Source organism: Cyprinodon tularosa, unplaced genomic scaffold (assembly GCF_016077235.1).
Source record: "Cyprinodon tularosa strain WSP-4 unplaced genomic scaffold, ASM1607723v1 ctg105, whole genome shotgun sequence".
NCBI lineage: Eukaryota > Metazoa > Chordata > Actinopteri > Cyprinodontiformes > Cyprinodontidae > Cyprinodon > Cyprinodon tularosa.
In genome coordinates this window covers 929,221-949,176 of record NW_024037838.1, presented here as the reverse complement: position 1 = coordinate 949,176, position 19,956 = coordinate 929,221, and the positions used below count along the sequence as shown (strand labels likewise).

The following is a 19,956-nucleotide window of genomic DNA, read 5'->3' as shown; positions in this document are numbered from 1 at the left end:
AAGTATAGTTCATTATGAATATGTGGCGAGGAAAAAAAAGAAACTGCTCCCATTTAAATCTAGCATGAAGATGTTTTATTACTGCTGCTTTTGCTGATGGGAGTCCAGGTATCCCTTTGGTTGGCATATTTAAAGCAGGCTGTACTGTAGTTTGAGGCATGCAGGTGAAATGAAGAGCAATCGTCTCAGTGATCAGAGCCCTCGTAGCCGTCGGGAAGAGCGTTGGTGTGAGGGTTGTGGAACAAAGTATGGTTTCCGTCACCCCAGGGGAATCTCTGGAGGTATACACATCAAAACGTAGTTGTTAACCTTGTTTTAATATGAAATCTGAATGCAAAAGCTGCATAGAGACTCACCTTGGTGCGGATACGCAGGTGTGAATATGGCACAAACTCAGGGTGGTCATGGGAATGGGCCTGTGCCTTCATGTAGGCATTGGCCATACAGACACCAACGCCTGGGATGGCAAGAACGATTGTCAGGATCTTCCAGGTTCTTGCTGTAAAAAAGAAAAAAGTATCATATAGCCTATTTCTTTGCTCCCCAGAGATGACTGTTATTCAGTGTTGCAGGCTGGGTGCCAGTTCTGCAGCCCTTTCGGTTAATGTTCAACCAAACTATGCCTGTTTGTGGCGTTTATACGCAGAGTTTATTCAGGAAGGCTTTGAAACATGAATATGTTTTGTTTTTGGTATAAAAGGTCATTAAAGACACTCACCTCCTCCCTCATGGCTTGCGTGTGACGCAGCAGCAAGCACCCGGCGGGCAGCAAATACAGCGGGAGACAACGACATCTGCAGTGAGAAAAATTCAATATATTTAAAAAAGGTTGATGTAGTGTGAAATAAAACCTGAGTAAATAAAGATATTCCACCACTCTTTGACAAGTTTTGTGTAACTCAAGAAAAGCCAGACTCATGACTGAATATAAAAGAAGCCAGAAATCAACAGGTAGTCCAACTAAACAAACCTTGTCTCTGATTTAAGCACTACTGGTTTTATTTCACCCCCCTGCAGCAAAAAGCTGGCCTAAAAGAAGTAAAAGTAAATAAAAGAAACATTTAATCTGGTATATACTCACTTTTTCAAGTAGTCTTCTCTTCTGTAGTTTTACTAACCGCTTAACATTTGGCAAATGCTCCTTTCTGCTTGTTTGTCCTTCAGTCTGCCCTGAGCTGAACCGACCGTGTCCGACTCCTCCCCATTTCCCTCTGACACTCGGCCAAGAAACTTAGTTTATATTTGGCAAAGTGCAAAGTTATTGCTGGTGGGTGCCAGCAAAGAAGGAAGAGCTGCAGTGGAGGACGGTAGGCCTTCTGCACAGAGGCAAAAGCAGGAAGCCATAGGGACCTTCCATGAGTTTACATTAATGGAGACAGTGGGATGATCAGAACAGCTGCAGTAGATAATCGTCATTGCACAGAGTTCTTTACTAAAGGAGAAGACTGAAGGTCAAAAGTTTAGATATTGTGCAAAGTGTATTTTCTTCTTAGAAGTGTTCAAGATTTTATTTTTCCTTAAAATGTACAGTTTCTATTTAAGACATCGTCAGGTGTCAGAATAAGTAGTCAGATCTCTGGGGCAAAAAAAGCCATCAGTTTTTAGGAATTGTATTGAAATTTCTGCTTTACATTCAAAACCAAAATATAAACAAAAGTCAATACTTTTTATCCGCACAGAGAATATTATAAAGAATATTAAGGTAAACCAGCATTGTCAGTGATTTTAACTAAAATATTTACTACATTAATTGAAAACCACCTGTTCATATATGTCTTAGGAACCACTGAGTGACTATTTTAAATTCAGAATCAGGTTATTCACCTAGTATAACCCATTTCTGATTTTTCACATCTGTGTTGCTTTGCTCTATTAGCATCTGGAAACAGTTATTCCAGCCCAGAATTATTTCAATATAATCCCTCTCTCTTTCATGGTTTTGGTTCAGAAGCTGCATGTTTTATCAGATTAAGGCTTAAGGATTAAGCTGCCACTCAATGATATCAACCCTGAAACCAAGATGCTAATCACCTGCTGGTGTTTTAATATGTTCAAAATGGTGCATGATCCCTGATATCTAATAGATTTATTCCACATTATGGCACAAGACACTTTCCTATATTATTGATGCTTGAGCCTTTGCACTGTGAAGCTTTTTTGAATTCAGTGATTGTTTCTCTTATAAAAAAAAACAGTCACCCTTAGACACCAAAACAACTGTGCTTTCGTCACTTATGAGCAATTATGCTCAATTTTCCTTAAGGTCAGTCCGTTTCAGAAATTGTTCTTTTTTGGGGGTTTGCAAGTAATTTAAAACCTTTGTCTTTCTTTTATAAGATATATCCCAGCTCAAAATCTTGCTGCTGTGTCAAACTGATCATTAACCCATTTCTATATATTTCCCATGTTTTTATTTAAAGGTACGCAGCTCTTATAATCCATGTCTGGAGTAACCCATGTTACTTATGAGCATGCAGATGTTGTGCAGCCACCTTCACTCACTATGAACCCAACTGTTAACTGTTAAAGTAATTCATTGAACGAGTACTTAAAACGTATTAAAAACTCTTCTAACTCAAATGGGTGGAGGTAGTATAACATGTTCTTGTTTTTGAGTACATTTAACTCAACCCTAGGGTTAGTATGAATTATTAATATATATGAATTAAGCATAACTTAATTAGAAAAAAATCACAAAGTAATTGTGCTATAAGACCCCTTTTGGCTGATTAGTTGACAGTAGGTGTGGCTAATGCTGCAACACCAGGAGGGAAGTTGCCCTTAGATTAAATGAGGGCTGTTAAATGTTGCTACGTTACGGTTAGTTGAATTCAATTCAGTTTATTTATACAGCGTGAATTTACAACACATGTTATCTCAAGGCACTTTACAGTTCACCAGATCATACAGTCAAATTGATTCAAAGTTTTCTATCTAAGAAAACCAGTTGATTGCATCAACTCATTGACTTGAAGGCAATCCTTCACACTAAGCATGCTTGTAGTGACAGTGGAGAGGAAAAAACTCCTTTTTACAGGAAGAAACTTCCAGCAGAACCAGGCTCAGTGTGAGCGGCCATCTGCCGAGGCCGACTGGGGTTCAAGGAGACAGAAGCTGACATAGAAAACGAAGCAGAGATGCAAAAAGCAGCTGTAAAAGGCGGCCCAGTCCAGGAAACACACAGCCACCTGAATGTCAAAGATTATTATTTAAAGGCTTGAATAATGAAATAGCTTTGATTTGAATGCTTATAGGAAAGTTAAAATTCCACTTACCTCAAAGAGGCTCCGTACTAATGAGTATCTCTAATGTATAATATGCATAAAAATTAGTGTCAATGAAGGAGACTTTTCAGTTTATACAAAAAAAATAAAAATAAAATGTTAATACTAATGCTTCCTTAGAAAAGATATAAAAGTAGAAGTTCTTAACCGATTTTTTTTATTTGACTTAATAGTTGGAGGTGAGAAACCCAAATGGTGTAAAGCACTGAGTTTCCTCCCATCATTTGAGTTAAACGTATCCAGTTTGACAGTTTGAGAAAGGGTCTCCATGTTTTCATATAATAAAGGACAAAACCTACTGAATTCACAACTGATGTTATTTTGAACACGGTCCCTCAAAACTACTGATTAAGTTTTGCAGAATTTCTTATTTGTGTACAACAGTCATTAGTAAATAATATACCTAACATGTCAATCACAACTGCAGAGGAGGCCAGGCTGCAGTTTAAACATTCTTTGTAGAGTATTAAAAAAAAGAAAAAAAAGCTTAAGCTATGTTTGTTTTACAGTATTTATGTGTGGGTCCAGAAAAAATAAAGACATTTTTGCCATAAAAATATCTTGCAAATAACTGAATCAATTGTTCTAGTAACAGGATATGAGTACAAAAATCCAGATTAGAACTAAATGACCTATAAAGTTTCATACATTATCTCATAATCTATATTTATACTACAAGTTATTTTTACAAAAAGAAATTGTATATAAGCCATTTAAAATACCTTAAGCATAGCAACGTACAGAAAAGGCGCTTTACAGACATCAGGTGGTGATTTTTGTTAGTACATCAGCTCATCTTATTTTCTTTAGCTGCACTTTCCTAGATTTTTCTGCAAGCAGAGTCAACTATGACATCATCATATGATACCCCCCAGTAAGAATATTTACTGGAAATTTATTGATTATTAAATATTTGTTAGCTGTTTATTTAGGGGGTTAATATATGGAGTGATTTTTGTTTGGTTTTAAGTTTTGATATAATTGTATTGAAGAGAAAATATTCCCCTGTTTTGTGGCGCCCCCTGGAGGTCATAGCGCTCTTAGCATTTGAGGTGATGTCTTTTTTTCATTTACTAAAATTAGAGTTTACAAATTTATAATGTTGTGAAATCTTAGTTCTCTACGGAAGAGGATTTGGGCCACTGAAAAAAGAAAAAAAAGTTAACTGACTTTTAGATTTTATTTCAGTTTAATATGGGAAAAAAAGTCAGAATCCTTACTTTAATCTCCGAATTCGGACTTTAAGTCCGAGATTAAAGTCAGAATTCTGAGATTTAAGTCAGAATTCTGAGAAAAAGGTCAGAATTCTGAGATATAAGTCAGAATTCTAACTTTTTTCTCATACTGAAATAAAATGTAAAAATCAGTTAACTTTTTTTTCTGTGGCCTTATTCCTCTTCCGTAGTTCTCCCTTTTTAATTTTTTTTTTTTATTACATTTCTTTTTGAAAAACTACACAAATTTGAAGGGTTCTGCAAGTGTGTAGTTTTGAAAACTTTATTTATGGTGTAAGCGAAGAATTAAAGGTATATATTAATATCAATATTTTTATCAATAAACAGAAAAAAATACAGACATATAAATAAAATGTTTTCTAACAATCAAAAGTTACAGTTGTTTAAAAACTCCTTTAAAATCATGTAAAATGAGAAAGAAATAATTTACCCTCTTGGTGGCTGTGAGGTTAGTAATACTTAAAAAACATTTCTCAACTTCTACAATGCCAAACTGCTAATCTCTGGATCAGCTAACAGGAAGGTCCTTCAGGATAATGTGGATGTGAAAGATTAAGGGTAGATTATTATAGGCCGGAATAAATTAGCTTTAAATATAATTCACCTAAAGAAAACACAAATTGCTATGCAAAATTTTTAGCCATGCTTCCAAGAAAGAGATAAATGCAGTAAATCCAAAAATAAACAGAGTGACATCTTTAAGAGCAATGCAGCTGGGTTTGTCATCGGTGGATTCAGCATGTTGCTGGCTTTCATAAGCATCTGTCGGTGCTGCTCTGTGTTTTCTGGTATCCAGGGGTGTTATTGTTGCTAAAGAAGGCAAATCTTCCTGAAAGGGAGCTGATAGAGATTAGAATGGAAAACCTCAAAAAGAGGACAAAAGGACAGTATATCCACCAGATAGAGTATTATTTCTTATAATAAATAGACATTCCTTTAATAATCTTTTTAGCTTATTCCTTTAGTTTTTTTTTTTTAGTTTATTGTCCTATTTTTCCAGTACATTTTTTTATTGTTTCAACAAACCAGCTGTTTCATTTTAAGAGGTCGATTCCTTATCAGCAAACCGGTGTCCACCTGGTTTATCTTATGATGAGGAACAGGGGAGAAGCTTTTGTCTTAAATGGAGGGTTAAGTGTTTGTTGGTGTGAAGTAGTGTCCTGTTAACCCAGAGACTGCACTTTAGAGCAACCTGAGTGTCTGTAATTCACGCAGGTGACAGCTCATAACATAAAAACAGAACAATTAAAATACTGAAGACACCTGCTAATTGATGCAAAGCATTTCACTCATATTTAGCACATAAGTTCACAGTAAGCGAGTTATTTTTATATTAACTATGAAGTTAAATGATGTGATTGCTACTGGATCACCAAAGAGCAAACCCTGTCCTGTGTTAAACGATCCAAAGGGACTCTTGGTTTATTTTTAATGCTGGACTTTCTGTATATGCTTAGAATTTGGCAGCTTTCTGCAAATCCTGGATTTCAAATTTCTTTCACATCTTTATCTGGTAAAAAAAACAACAACAAAAAAACAAACCAAAAATCAGTCCAAAAAACCCCCCAAAACCTTTGCTTTGATGTCTTATGTGTATTAATGTGCTTTTCAGGAATCTTTTGCTGTTGCATATTTTTTTCTGTTCTCTACACACCTCTTTCAGATATGTGTTTGCAGTGTCCCGGATTTTTTTCTTTTTCATTTTGTCTGGAAAGCTGCTGAAATGAAACAGGAGCCAACAGTCAAGTCAGACAGTCGCTCAGCTGGCTGTCTAAATGTTTTTTTTTTTCAAACAGAGGTGAAATGCTGTCTCAGTAAAAGGCTGGCCCACTAGACCTGCACTGTTTAGCATGTGTTGCTTTTGTTAAAGAGGAATAAACTTCAGCTATTAACTCAGAAGCTTGACTTTCTTTTCACCTACTTTGGATTCAGCAGTCAATTATTTTGATTTAACAGTCTGAATATGAACTAATATAATTTTCTATAATAATTACTTTCAGGTATTTTTCTCAGGTTGTTGCTCTTCCTGTTAAGTTTGTCTACTCTGACCCTCCATGACATTTGGAAAATGGATGTGTGTGAGTGGCTGAAACCACAGCCTTACCTGTCATTGGGTGAGCTGCATCAGTATGTTTAGAAAACATAACCTATTTTGAGATTAAAATAGCAAGCATTAGTACAGGGCAGGATTTGAAGCATTTGGGTTTGTGTTCAGATGGCCCTGATGGTGCAATTGCCTTGCAAAATGTGCAAGAATACAAAAGGCAGATTACTGACCACGGGTACCCACTGCCTTGGTGCTCTAACCCCTTCCTATACAATTATCTGATAATATATCTCCACTAATGAAACCACCACTGATATCATTTCTCTTGGTGTTGGTGGCCTAAGATGATTCAGTTAATCATAACAATTTTTCTGATGAGTCATATGAAAAATAGTCCAATTTATCAACAGTCTTGTCAGCTCTTGCCAGAGTTTCTGCACATTTTTATTGCACTGTGACTGAGAGCTTTGCACACAATAACTACTTAATCAAGTATTTTTGATAGAAAGTGAAGAAGCAGCTTTTTTTCCCAAAAGGATGTGGAGGTCTGAAGAGAGCCTTGCAGACTCAACATAATAATGTACCCAAGACAACATAACAGAGGCCCCTGCATAGGATAAATTAACATCCATCTTTCTATATGGGCAAACTGACTTGAGTTGGTTTTGAACTTTATTCCCACGTACGTCTGTGAACATTTCATGCCAGGAGAAAGAAAACTGGTGATAGTACGCGAGGCAGTAAGTGTGTGTGATGTTGGAGAGAGGTGAAGGACTTCTCTGTCAGTTGACGAAGTCCTGGCCTGACTCTTCCCCCATAAAGCAAAGACTCTTTGATATTTGAGTGCTTTAGGGTTTCTCAGATCCAGGCTGTTTATTGAGTTTATAACCTCCATGGCAACAGTTTCTCTAATGTTTGTTATCCAGACAGTCTCAAGATGTTTCAGGCAGACTAAGGTAACACCAACCCCCCCCCCCCCCCCCCCCCCCCCCAATTATAACATGAAAAAAAAAACTTTTTTATTAAATAATGTTTCTCCAATATTACAGCTAAAATTTACTGTAAAATTTGTGGTACATTTCTTGCACTAAATGTGATAAAGAAGGATTATGAGTTTTGTTTTAGCATGCAGCGCTCATTGTTAATAAACACATTATTGCAGCTATGTAGTTTCATGCTGAATGCTAAAATAATAAACAGAATTAAACAGCTATTGGCTTAAACTTGCTCATGTCCATTATCTGATCTGTTACTAAAACAAATTGGATAAAGGCCTATCATATCTTGCTGCCATGCACAGAAAGTAGGACTTTAAGAAGTTAAAATTTCTCTAGAATTACAGAAGAGCTGCACAAGAGGCATCATAAGCGTACAAAGTATCATACACCATCTTTAGATGCTATCTACAGCCAGAGGTTTTTTTTTGCAAAGGAAACATTTTCTGTTCTACCACCACCATAATAGATGTTAAGAATTCACTAAAGACTTCTGAAACTTTACCCTGAACTGTTTAGTTCTGTCAGATGAGATCAAGCTGAGCTCTTCCGCAGCAGCCTTTTCTGTTGTGTCATGCATAAATGTCATGCCATGTGGTTAGTGTCATAGAGTATAATTAATGCTGGGCGAGTTTCTCTGTGGAACCTTGGCAGAGTGCATGGCCTCTATCTTTATCAAGTAAAGAGAAAAAATATATATACGGTAATTATTCAAAGGAATTTACCAAATCAATACAGAAATGTTTATTAGAAATAATATTAATCTTCATCAACTGGTGGTTGACAAAGACGAGTATTAGGACCACTGAAAAAAAAAGAAAGTTATCTGATTTTTAAATATTATTTTCAATTTGATATGGGAAAAAAGTCAGAATTTTGACTTTAATCTCAGAATTCTGACTGAATTCTGACAGATAAAAAAACATGTTAGCATCAAGCAGTAGCCATGACTGTTTTAGAGCTCTCTAGCTCTCTTATCTTAATTAACTTCTGCTCTTCCATTAATTAAATAGCATTACCAGGGACCCTCGGCCACGTAAAAAGTCGCCTAATTCCGTAATTTTCTACCAATGTGTTACTGGCCCTCCCAAACAACTCACATGTTTGTCAGTGAAGCTGAGTGCTCCCACATATCTTCCTTCAAGGTGCCCAAATTTAAAAATCACTTAACTTTTTTTTTTTTTTTTTTCAGTGGCCCTAATCCTCTTCCATAGGTTGAGCTGAAAATGGATCTAAAGAGATTGCAGAAACCATCAAAGATCTCCTTTTGAGCTTCAAATTTAGCAGATTAACTTCTGTATTGTTTGTAAATTCTTTCAAATGCCAATGTGACACATGTATAAATTGATAATTGGTGCCAAATATATTGGAGAGTGGTTTGATTGTCACCACCTATCAACTTAACCTGCAACTGATTCCAGCTCGAGTTAAACTGCTATGGTGTTTGAGCCTCCTTAGAGGACTCATTGTGCCTTGTACAGAGACTTATGAGGTAACTCTAGCATGCAGACTCTTGAACAAACAATGAGGATTTCCCTGTTAATAACATCCTGACTCGATGAAGACTGCAGGCGATGCTGAGTGCGGTGCACAGTGTTCCTCTGCTGTGGAAACTTCCACACTCTGTCCATCCCTGAAGCAGGTCCCGTGCAGACGGAGTAATTGGAGTGTCGATCATCTCCTTAATGTTTACCCACAGTCTGACACGATGAATGCATTTAAATCCACCTTGCACGTTTTACAGTATGTGACTTGTTCAAGGTAAGTTTTGATTTCCAATCCGTGCAAGTGGAAATCTTCCACAGACTGCTCACTGGGTCCCACTGGTGTTGATGATGACACTATTTTAAGGAACATAACATTATTTAATTCAAAATCCAACTTTGTCACCTCTGTCTAATTGTATCTTAAATAGGAACCATTAGAGATCAGATTCATGACTTTCTAAATAGTCTTTTCTTCTTAGGGGATATTTTTAAAGATGTAACAGATCTGCACTCTTCTTTTAAGCTATAGTGCTAGCACAGTTTGGGCCTATATTTGATTGTCTGTGTCAAATTCTGACAAACAAACACAGCAAATCCCCTGAAGGTTGGGCAAGGATGTTAAAACTCCAAATGAACACTGCTGTTTGTACACAAGCTAAGAAAAATAAGTTCACCACAGTCTCATTTTACCATTTACTTACTGTGTTGACTTAAATCTAAGATGGAGACATTATTGAAGACCAGAGACATGGATAAAATCAAAAATATTTAGTGAAAGAAAATGTCTCATAATTATTTTACAGCATGAATTAAGTCCCAGAACGTACATGTTCCTCATGCTGCTGTCTGTTTGACTTCAACTCAGAAAGTCAGTATCTGGATCTACAAACACTGCCAGAAATGTCCATTCTACCTAGAATGTGTACTGACTGCAAAAAAAAAAAACCCAGTAGGTCATAGTCAGCGTGTTTAATGGCTGGGCTTGTTAGCAGAACAGTTCAGATACAAAGCAAGCCTTTCTAAAAGACTGTAAATGCTGATATCACCAGCTTTACCTTACATAGTATATAGTATACGGAAGCCGAGAGCGGTCGTGTACCTCAGATACTTTTTTACAGTGGTTTTCTCGAGAAAACAAGTTAATTTTCTCATTAACTAAAGATAATGAAAGCTGTTTTCTCGTGATAACGAGGTGATAGTTTTCTCATTAAAAAGCTGTTTTCTTGTGATATCGAGATGATTGGTGTGCATTAAAACTGATTGCATCATTCAACACTACAACAGCAGTAAAGGGATTTATAAGTCATAGCAGCCTATGTGTAATTTTGTAAATAATCCTGTGTTCAACTTTTAGGTAACAAGACGATGTTGATGGTTTGATGATTTGCTTCCACTTCTGATTCATTAGCAATTAGACCTATGCCTCCGCTGGTTTAGTTTCCTGAACAGCCCTGGTGTTATGCCTGTAACAGGTATAGGATGCATTATCCCCAAAATGAGTCCGGATTAAAGATTTTCATTGAAAAACAGTCATATTTGTTTCTACTGCATTCCATGCAATCCAATCATCCACCACGACCTGACAATGAGTGAAAAGAAATAGGAAACTAAAAAAAAATATTATTTGCGCACATATGGTACCGCGACTGCATAACCACTGGCACAGCAGGCATGGATAGACTGGGAATCAAGGGCTGTTGGCCAGCCTCATTCGTTACTCATACAGGTTAATAATCTCGTTAACTCAAGAAATCAATAACTGTTTTCTCGTGATAACGAGATAATTATCTCGTTACCTCGAGGAAACAATTATTTGTTAAGCCGTGATAACGAGATAGTTATGTTGTTATTGTCATGTTGGGATTTAGATGTCTAACCCACATGCAGAAACACTCGGAGGCAGGGAAAAAGTTCAAAGGTTTATTGACAAAATGTTTATAAAAATGTGAACTGGAACTTGGGTGGTCAGACTTGTCACGGCAGGATCACCACTGAGGAGGACAGAGAGGTTAGAGGAGTTCCAGGTAAACTGCAGTTTATCAGATGATGGGGTAAATACCTGCTCAGAGGTGGAACTGATCAACAGCGGGGAAACCTTGAGGGTCCAGACGCTAGTCGGCAGGCAGAGGGCTGAGGGCAAGCAGAGACTGAACTGAGTGCAGGCAGGCGGAGGACTGAGAGCTAGGCAGAGGCTAACAGAGTGCAGGCAGGCAGATTCCAGACTGAGATATTCTCCAGGATTTCAGGTTGATCTGACAGGACTGGATCATTACTGGCAAACACTCTGGCAGGGAAGTGTCAGCCTGTTCCTCTTTAAATAGGGCCTCCTGATGAGCAGATGGAAGACAGGTGTTGCAGTCAGCTCAAGCCCTCAGGAGATCTCGTGCGCCCTCTGGTGGAGAAGGTGGACAAAGCCTCCAGATCCCAACAGTTATCTCGAAAAGACAAAGGACAAAAAAAAGTTGGGTATGACCGCTCTCGGCTTTCGTAATAGTATGGTATAGTGGAGGATGTTCTTTTTCCGGGTGGATAATCAAAATAAGTGGTCCTCCTAATTGTCAATCATTCTGGTGATATGTTTACTTAAGGCAAGGCTACGTGCTCGTCCCCATTTTCACCTAAGGGTGGTGAGTCTAACAAAGTGGAAAAATTGCAAATCTTCTTTTAGAAAGTAAGCTTGTATTATTGATACAAACAGCAACTTTTAAACAGCATGCACAAGGAGGAATCGGCTCGTACATGCTCTTGAAAGCGTTTAACAGGCGTTCCCTCTCGGTAGCGGGTACTGGGTTGTGCATGTGCATTTTTTTTTTTTTAAGGGGAGAGAGAGATTCTTTTTAAAGATTTTTGAAAATCCTTCACTGTACCTTTAAGGCTACCATGTTGGATTTTAAACTTGGGTCCGACTTTCTGACTTCCTGATGTGTTCTAGTTGATTTTTTCTGCTTGGTAAGTAAACAGAATGTACTATATACTGTATAATCTTGCTTACAGTTCTTGTAAAAATAAATAAATAAATAAAGTAAATCTCTGCTCTAAAATTATGTTTTTAATTCTGTTCCTCCTTTAAATCAGTTCTCTGAATGTTTTCTGATGGCCTAATAATCTGGAATAATGTTTAACCCATAGGGAGGTATAAAATAATAATAAGCAGTTTACTTGTGTAGAAAGTGTTTGATGGGACTATATTTGAAGGGATGTGACATTAAACTGTCATAAACATGAAGGAGTCTATATAAATGTTTATTAATTTCCTCAGTAAGTGTTATTCAGTAAATGATGACACTTTAACTGCAAAGCTGTCATTGTTTAAAATATCTTCGTTATAAAAACTTCACATTAACCAGAAATCATCAGACGTGTTATGAATTATTTATGGGTTATAATTTCTTGGTTATTATTACCAGCTTGTTATCACATACATTTTTGTATCTTTAAATGTCAAGTTGACATTGCAGAGATATATAAAAAGGTGAACTTTGCAATAAAAGTGTCATAACTTACTGAATTATATCAGCAGTTATAAAACATTCGTAAAGACTCCTTTATGCTCATGACAGGAGTTATGTTTATAAAAGTGTAATATCAGTCTTAGACACACCTCCTCAAATAAAGTGTTACTAGTTTTTGATTGGAGAAACAGTTAAAAATGTATCTGATTTACGCTAAATATGCAAATCTACCATTAGACAGCACAGCAACGGATATGTTTAAAATGAAAATGAAATCAGTTAATTTGTATAATGACAATTTACAAAAAAAAAAAAAAAATTGATTAAATGATATAAACAGGATTATAAAAACTTTTCTATCTGAGGACACCCAGGTGATTGCATTGAGTCATTGACTATTCTAAGCATACCGGTACATGAAGGGATAGTGGAAAGGAAGGAGGTTTCTTCTTTTTAACAGTAAAAAAACTACCAGTAGAACTAAGCTTAGAGTGAACATCCTGATCCCTCCACCGACTGGGGGGTTTAGGTGGCAGATAGAGCAGAGCAGATACTCAAAGGGACACAGAAGCACTGATCAAGACAGCTATATATGTGAGTAAAAAGTAGAAGATTAGTTGTTCCAGCAATTTCTCTATTGGTTTCATTTAGGAGAGAAGCAAAGTAGTAAATTAAACTGACACGACACCCCTGGTGACGGAGGGGTAGAATGCAAACTATTGTATCCAGATAATGACAGAACAACTACAATAGTTGGAATTTATTATCTCATCAACCTGGGCTCAAAACTATACACAGATATGCCACTGAAATTTGCTGTGATATGACTACTTCAAAACTGGCTTCCTGTTTCTATTGGCAAATCATTTTTTTTATTTCTATTAGAAATGTTCACTAGTGTTGAGGTTATAACTTCAGGACACCCATTGATATAATATCGTATGAGAATATGTGTTTTACAGTCTGTTTGGAATCATGCTTCTGCTTGAAGTTTCAGACCCTTTAACAGATTAACAGCCCCACAACATGATGCTGCCATCACTATGCTTCACAGTTAGTATAGCATTCCTCGCAAACATAGATTTTATAATTTCTAATAAATCAAATCTTATCTTTACACATTGAATTTAAACCCAACCGAGACTTAATTTTATTTATTTTTTATTTTACATTTTTTTAAAGTCCTCTTTTAATATAAATCTTATTTGTTTTATGGCTCTCTCGTATTTAATTGTTTTTATTGTTTATCTAAGCTGTATGCTTAGATTTATGAACCTATTGTAAAGTTTCCTTGTTTTTTTCATTCTTTTGTTATCTTTGATGTAAAGCACTTTGTTCAGTGGCTGCTGTCATTAAAGCGCTTCATAAAAAAAGTTTATAACTTTTGTCTTATTCTTTTCTCTAGATCATCTGATGTAGTAATCTTTACTCAGATATTTGTTTACCTTTATGGGGCCAACATTAGGCCACTGAAATAGCATTTCCAAAACCCTCACCCCAACTATATTGAAAATGGGTTAATCTGTGCCAGGAAAAGTCACTAGCCCGTCCATACGGCCTGAATGTTTACCCACATTAGCCAGCAGAATCAGCACCACCATCTCTTTCTCTCTTCTTTCAGCCATTTTGTTTTTTAAGCTTTCACCTCTTTTAAAAGCGGACCCACCTTTAATAGCTAAAACAGACGCAGACAGACAAATGTTTAGAGGTGAATCATGGATGAAGGAGTCGTGAGTCAGACGGGGGTTGTGTTATTGTCTTGTGCTCGGTACCACCAGGGGAGACGATGTGGTGGTCTGCACATATGAGTAAAGTTTTCCTGGAACTGTGTGACAACAAAAGTCTGCTTTCAGAGGTAAATCATAATATGTGGTTCTATAGTTTGCATTGAGTGCTGCTGTGCACAAGTCTAAGACATAAACTTTACATTAAGGTATGGCTGTCAGGACCTACCACAGTACAACATAAAGAGGATCATAAAGGTTCTCTATATTACCAATGTTAAATACTTGGAAAATGGCCCCAGTACCTGTAAACGCAACTTTTGTTGCATCAGAGAGCCTATTGACTGCAGCGATGGGGGTGCGTAAAATCACCTTTAAATCATTTTAAAATCTGGTCTGGACTGTTGGCTTTTTTCTCCAACAGCAATTAACATTAATTAATGTTATTTGCATTATCTTGTTTTTACCTGCCTCAGGAAATCTCTAAAGTTAGCACACAAATATTACAATGTCATCGTCTTTTTATTTCTCATCAGAATAATTAAACATTAGGCAGGTCCCATTTATTTAGTTTTTTATTCTAACAGGTTGGATTATCAGATAGTACCAGGAGAACAGTCAATAGAATATAAACTGGACCAAAACTGTATTAAACGCATCTCTCAGTTTTTTTTTTATTTGCATTTGTAAAAATGTATTTGTAAAATCTGGCAAAATGAAACATTAAAAATATCTTAAATGATTCTTCTGTCTAAGTGGTGTATCTGTGACGTGTCAGGAAAGCTTATCCAATAGCGACTGGGTCATGAGCTGGACCACAGAGCTCCAAAACAAATCAGCTTCTTCATCAGCTTTCGTCTTCAGAAACCAAAAGCCTTTCTTTGTGTAAATGAGTGAGCGACTACATAGAGTAATGTTTGATAAAGAAATCAATGCCTTTTATAATTTAAACATCCTTTAATCTTGAATGCAGCATTTTCCTTAATCTGCCTTATCCTAAATGTAATTCTACTCTTACTTGACCTAGATTTTTTTCTAACAATAAAAGGGGATTAAAACCTCTCAATCTCAATAAATATGACAACACAAGATAGACATATTATTCAATGAATAAAAAAAATAATACTAAAAGGGAAGCTTTTGGCTTTTTTTTTTTTTTTAACACAGACTGTTTCTATATATGGGGAATGTTTTTTTTTAAATTTCCAACAAGCTCATTCCTGCAGAGCCGTTTGCTGAAATCTTAACATACAATAATTAGTTAATTGAAGCACCTCTTAAGACTCTCTATGACCTTTAAGACAATCTTCTTTTTGTCTTCCACTTTCCTGTTATTTTTATGCACATATGCCACAATAAGTTTTCGGTTACAAAGACTTGATAAATATTATTTGTAAGGCCAACGATAAGCTTAGAAAAACCAGTAGAACTGCTGTTAAATTAATCTAACTTATTGGAAGCTACAAATTAAGAAATTTGTTTGAAACTTCTGCATGTTACCCAGTGTCTATTCATTTGTGCATTCTCAGCTTATGGAAACGCTCTGCCCTGTTAGAGGCGTTCAGCATTGGGCTGGATAGTGGTGGGAGTGTATCACAGAAAAAAAGCAGCATATATAAGAACTGGATGTCAGTGTGATGCTCTAGGAAGCAGCTTTCTCTCTGTCCTTCTGTTTCTTATAGTTTTGCAGTCTCTTTAACCTTAATCCATCATGCTGCTCCGAGCTCTGCTGCAGACTTCACTGGTGCTCTGGCTGGCCAAGCAAACTCTGCAAGGAGGTGAGAATACAGCTTTACGACAAACTTTTCCAACTTTGACTAAGTTGATAGATTTGATCTAATTCCAGTGCACTTTTTAGGGCTATATTCCTAATGTTTGGTTGTTTGAAACATTTCTGCTGTGCTTCAATAGTTTCCTTTAGCAGAAAAACTGCTAAAAACTAAATTAAAAAACCCCCAAAACGTTTTATATTTATTTAGCTTGTTTTTCTGTTAAGTAAAAAAATAAATTAAATAATAATAATATATATAGGCTATATATATTTTTATTTAAGTGCAATGTACATTAAGTTAATACAAATTGTAATACTTTAAATAATTGGTGAGATTTGAAAATGTTTACAGAAAAAAACCTATAAAAATAAAACTATATATATTTAGCTTGTTTTTCTGTTAAGTAAAAAAAAATACATATATAGATAAATATATAAATCTAAATCTATCTATCTATCTATCTATCTATCTATCTATCTATCTATCTATCTATCTATCTATCTATCTATCTATCTATCTATCTATCTATCTATCTATCTATCTATCTATCTATCTATCTATCTATCTATCTATCTATCTATCTATCTATCTATCTATCTATCTATCTATCTATCTATCTATCTATCTATCTATCTATCTATCTATCTATCTATCTATCTATCTATCTATCTATCTATCTATCTATCTATCTATCTATCTATCTATCTATCTATCTATCTATCTATCTATCTATCTATCTATCTATCTATCTATCTATCTATCTATCTATCTATCTATCTATCTATCTATCTATCTATCTATCTATCTATCTATCTATCATCTATCTATCTATCTATCTATCTATCTATCTATCTATCTATCTATCTATCTATCTATCTATCTATCTATCTATCTATCTATCTATCTATCTATCTATCTATCTATCTATCTATCTATCTATCTATCTATCTATCTATCTATCTATCTATCTATCTATCTATCTATCTATCTATCTATCTATCTATCTATCTATCTATCTATCTATCTATCTATCTATCTATCTATCTATCTATCTATCTATCTATCTATCTATCTATCTATCTATCTATCTATCTATCTATCTATCTATATTTATATGCATATATTTATATAGATATATACATATTTTTTAAGTGCATTAAGTTAATACAAAATGTAATACTTCAAATGATTGGTGAGATTTGCAAAAGTTTACAGAAAATAAAACTTAATTTGATGAGATATAAAAAAGCATTCAGTCCATATGTCAAAAGCAGCTTAATTCAGCACTTGATTAATGATTCGGCATCCATGTGACTCACTTTCACCCACCTGTTAAATATCACATCAGTGAGACTGAGGAAGGAAATACAAGGACTGAATATGTGGCTTCATGAATGCTGCCAAGTCGGAGTGGTTTATATGGTCTGTTTTCTGCAAATGAAAGGATGTAATAGGAAGGTGGCAGATGCATGAAAACCTGACATTGATTTGTGAGAACTTTGAGGCTCCACAGAGTGGAGCAGTCTCCACTCCTACATGGCTGTCACTGAATCTCTTTATTTTCCAACATATTAACACATGCGTGATAATAGCTCTTCCAAAAAAATTGACATGTATATTTGCATATCTTAATTTTATTCATGCTCTTCTTGAGGACTGGTTTTGGTTCATAATTTAATAAGAAACCTACAATCTTTACGCTGTCACAATGTATTCATGCATTCTTATTGTTGCAGGAGTTAGGCCTCAAAATGTGGCCTATGGGAGGGCCCTGCCAGCTCGAGGTACAGCACTTCTTAAGATATATTTTTTCTATTTTATCAAAAAATTTAATCCTAAAAGGAAAAACAAATAGTAGAAAATCAAAATCACCCCTTTATCATCATAACTTAAAAACATATGTATCTAGTTTCTGTTTTTCTGTTTTGTTTTAGGTGTTGGTATTGGAGTTAAACCTGGAGGTCAGTCTTTTAATATGTATCCATTAATAAGAGTTCTATATTAATTCAATTATTCTTATTGGCATGCTTCAATTTCTTTTATTTGGAGTAGAAAAGCAACACATGTTTGTAATGCAGCTGAAATAATCTAACTTATTTTTTATTATGGTTATAATATTGTTTTTCATAACATTCATTCATTCTTATTTTTATATAAATTAATGAATGCCGCACTTTTTTCTCTCTATATAGTAACAGTATAAAAGTTAATGCTACTTTATTAATGTCCATCTAAGTTAGCCTGCTGTTGGATGCTACCTTTAGTTTCCACACCATAATTATTTGTGTTAGAAATATTTCTATTTTCTATCTTATAGATAAGGGAAAGTGACAACTTTAACTGGCATCACATTAAAAAGACTAACATTCAGCAGAATCTGAAGCAATTTTAGATTTTGAAATCGGTCAGAAAGTGTCAAATTTAAGATGTACATCATTACCGACAAATCAAACTCAAAAGTTTCAAAGCAGTTTAAATGAAAGCTTTGTCAAGTTTCTTGGCATCCAGTCATTTATGCATAGTTGCTCTCACAGTTGACTGTGTTGCCTCGCTAAGAGAGTGCAATCTGAAGATAACCAGCTAAATCTGCTAAATTCCCCTTTAATCTTATATTTAGTGAATCGATAATCAGTAATGATAGACCTGCAGTAGTGTATTTACTAGTCTTTGCACACACAGCAACATAAAGTAATGTATAAATTATATGAAAAAAATTTTAGTATAAAATGTTAGGATCTGATTTAACTAAAGGGCTCAATATTTCTGGTTTAGTTGAGACTTTTGAGATTCAGTTTAAAAATTTGACCTTTTCTAAATATTTAGCCAGAGCAATGTCTATTAGCTAACACCCCTTGTTAACTCATGGATAAATGCCATCCACTGGCACAGCGCAGCTGTAGCAGTATTTTATTCTATTAAAATATCTCCTCTGACAGACTTTTCCACCAATGGATAATAGAATATCTGTTCGCACACAAAAAAATCTAGGAAGTTGCCACAGGGCATAAAAAACAACCTGCTAAACAAAGAAACACATGAAAAATTCTTGAAAAAAGTCTGTCCTCTTTTCCTTTAGTTACCGGAGCCCTTGGAGCAGTAGGAAACCGATATGGTACAAAAGCAATGAAGACTGGGAGTATGTTTTGTTTTAGACAATAGCTATTTTTATTAACTATTAAAAAAACATATTTATCTGTTTATTTTTTAATCACAGTTGGTCGTTATCCTGGGGCCCACCTTGGTGTTGGTAAGTTAAGTCAAAGCAAACTCAAAAGAATAAATTTAAAGGTTAAATCAATGTTTTCTATCATCTTATTTTTACAGAAAGCAAAAATAATAATAGCATGTTATTTTTCACTGTTTAAGACAAATTACTGAGCCAACCTGTATAAACACAGCTTTGAAAACAGCTGTGAACTAGACACACATTGTAGTTTCCACTGTTCTCCAGGAAGCTACAGATCTCTTGGATTAGGAGGAAGAGGAGGCCTGAGGCCCGGTGGATATGGAGCCCATGGAGGCTATGGTAGGTGATAAGGCCCTAAACGTCTCATTCCTTCTCTCAACTTTCCTCTCTGTCTCTTTTTAATGCAGAATTTGTGTGATTGCAGGTGCCAGTTTGGGAACTGGAATGGGTCTGGGTGCAGGACTTTCAAATGGACTCGGCTTAGGCCTGGGTCAGGGAGGAAAACGTGGTGAGATCAGACAAAGTTACTTACTGGAAAAAAAATGACACAAAAATCATCAACTAGTTGATAATATTTATTCTTATTATGAGACCATAATGAACATCAGACATTAGGCCCAGAAGACACAGACAGAAATGACTAACTATTGAAAAAAAAAAGAATCCTTTGAGAACACCCTTAAAAATATCAATTATATCCCCCAGACAGGAAAGAAAACAAAAAAACCAAACACATTTAATAACCACTGAGGGAGAAACAGCTCAGATTCAGA

General features: G+C 35.5%; 2 protein-coding genes across 4 annotated transcripts; one reads left to right on the top strand and one right to left on the bottom strand.

Annotated features, from left to right (window-relative positions):
• Window positions 1–52: 52 nt before the first annotated feature.
• LOC119782822 (cytochrome c oxidase subunit 6A, mitochondrial) lies at window positions 53–1,233 on the bottom strand. The gene is made up of 4 exons (XM_038283990.1): window positions 1,082–1,233; window positions 719–794; window positions 357–499; window positions 53–275 (listed from the first exon to the last, which is right to left on the bottom strand). Exons 2-4 carry the CDS (start codon window positions 792–794, stop codon window positions 186–188), a joined length of 309 nt encoding a protein of 102 aa, XP_038139918.1. The 5' UTR covers window positions 1,082–1,233; the 3' UTR covers window positions 53–185.
• A 14,611-nt stretch (window positions 1,234–15,844) lies between these two features.
• On the top strand, window positions 15,845–19,756 carry LOC119783212 (glycine-rich protein-like). Of its 3 annotated transcripts, none has more exons than XM_038284603.1 (7): window positions 15,845–16,002; window positions 17,733–17,780; window positions 17,931–17,957; window positions 19,073–19,108; window positions 19,211–19,243; window positions 19,448–19,522; window positions 19,608–19,756. In XM_038284603.1, the coding sequence occupies exons 1-7, from the start codon at window positions 15,936–15,938 to the stop codon at window positions 19,727–19,729; spliced, it is 408 nt and encodes a 135-aa protein (XP_038140531.1). In that variant the 5' UTR covers window positions 15,845–15,935; the 3' UTR covers window positions 19,730–19,756. The 3 variants fall into 3 exon arrangements, with proteins under 3 accessions (XP_038140531.1, XP_038140521.1, XP_038140539.1); XM_038284593.1 differs by having other exon boundaries at window positions 19,073–19,132; window positions 19,608–19,755; XM_038284611.1 differs by lacking the exon at window positions 19,073–19,108.
• Window positions 19,757–19,956: the final 200 nt, after the last annotated feature.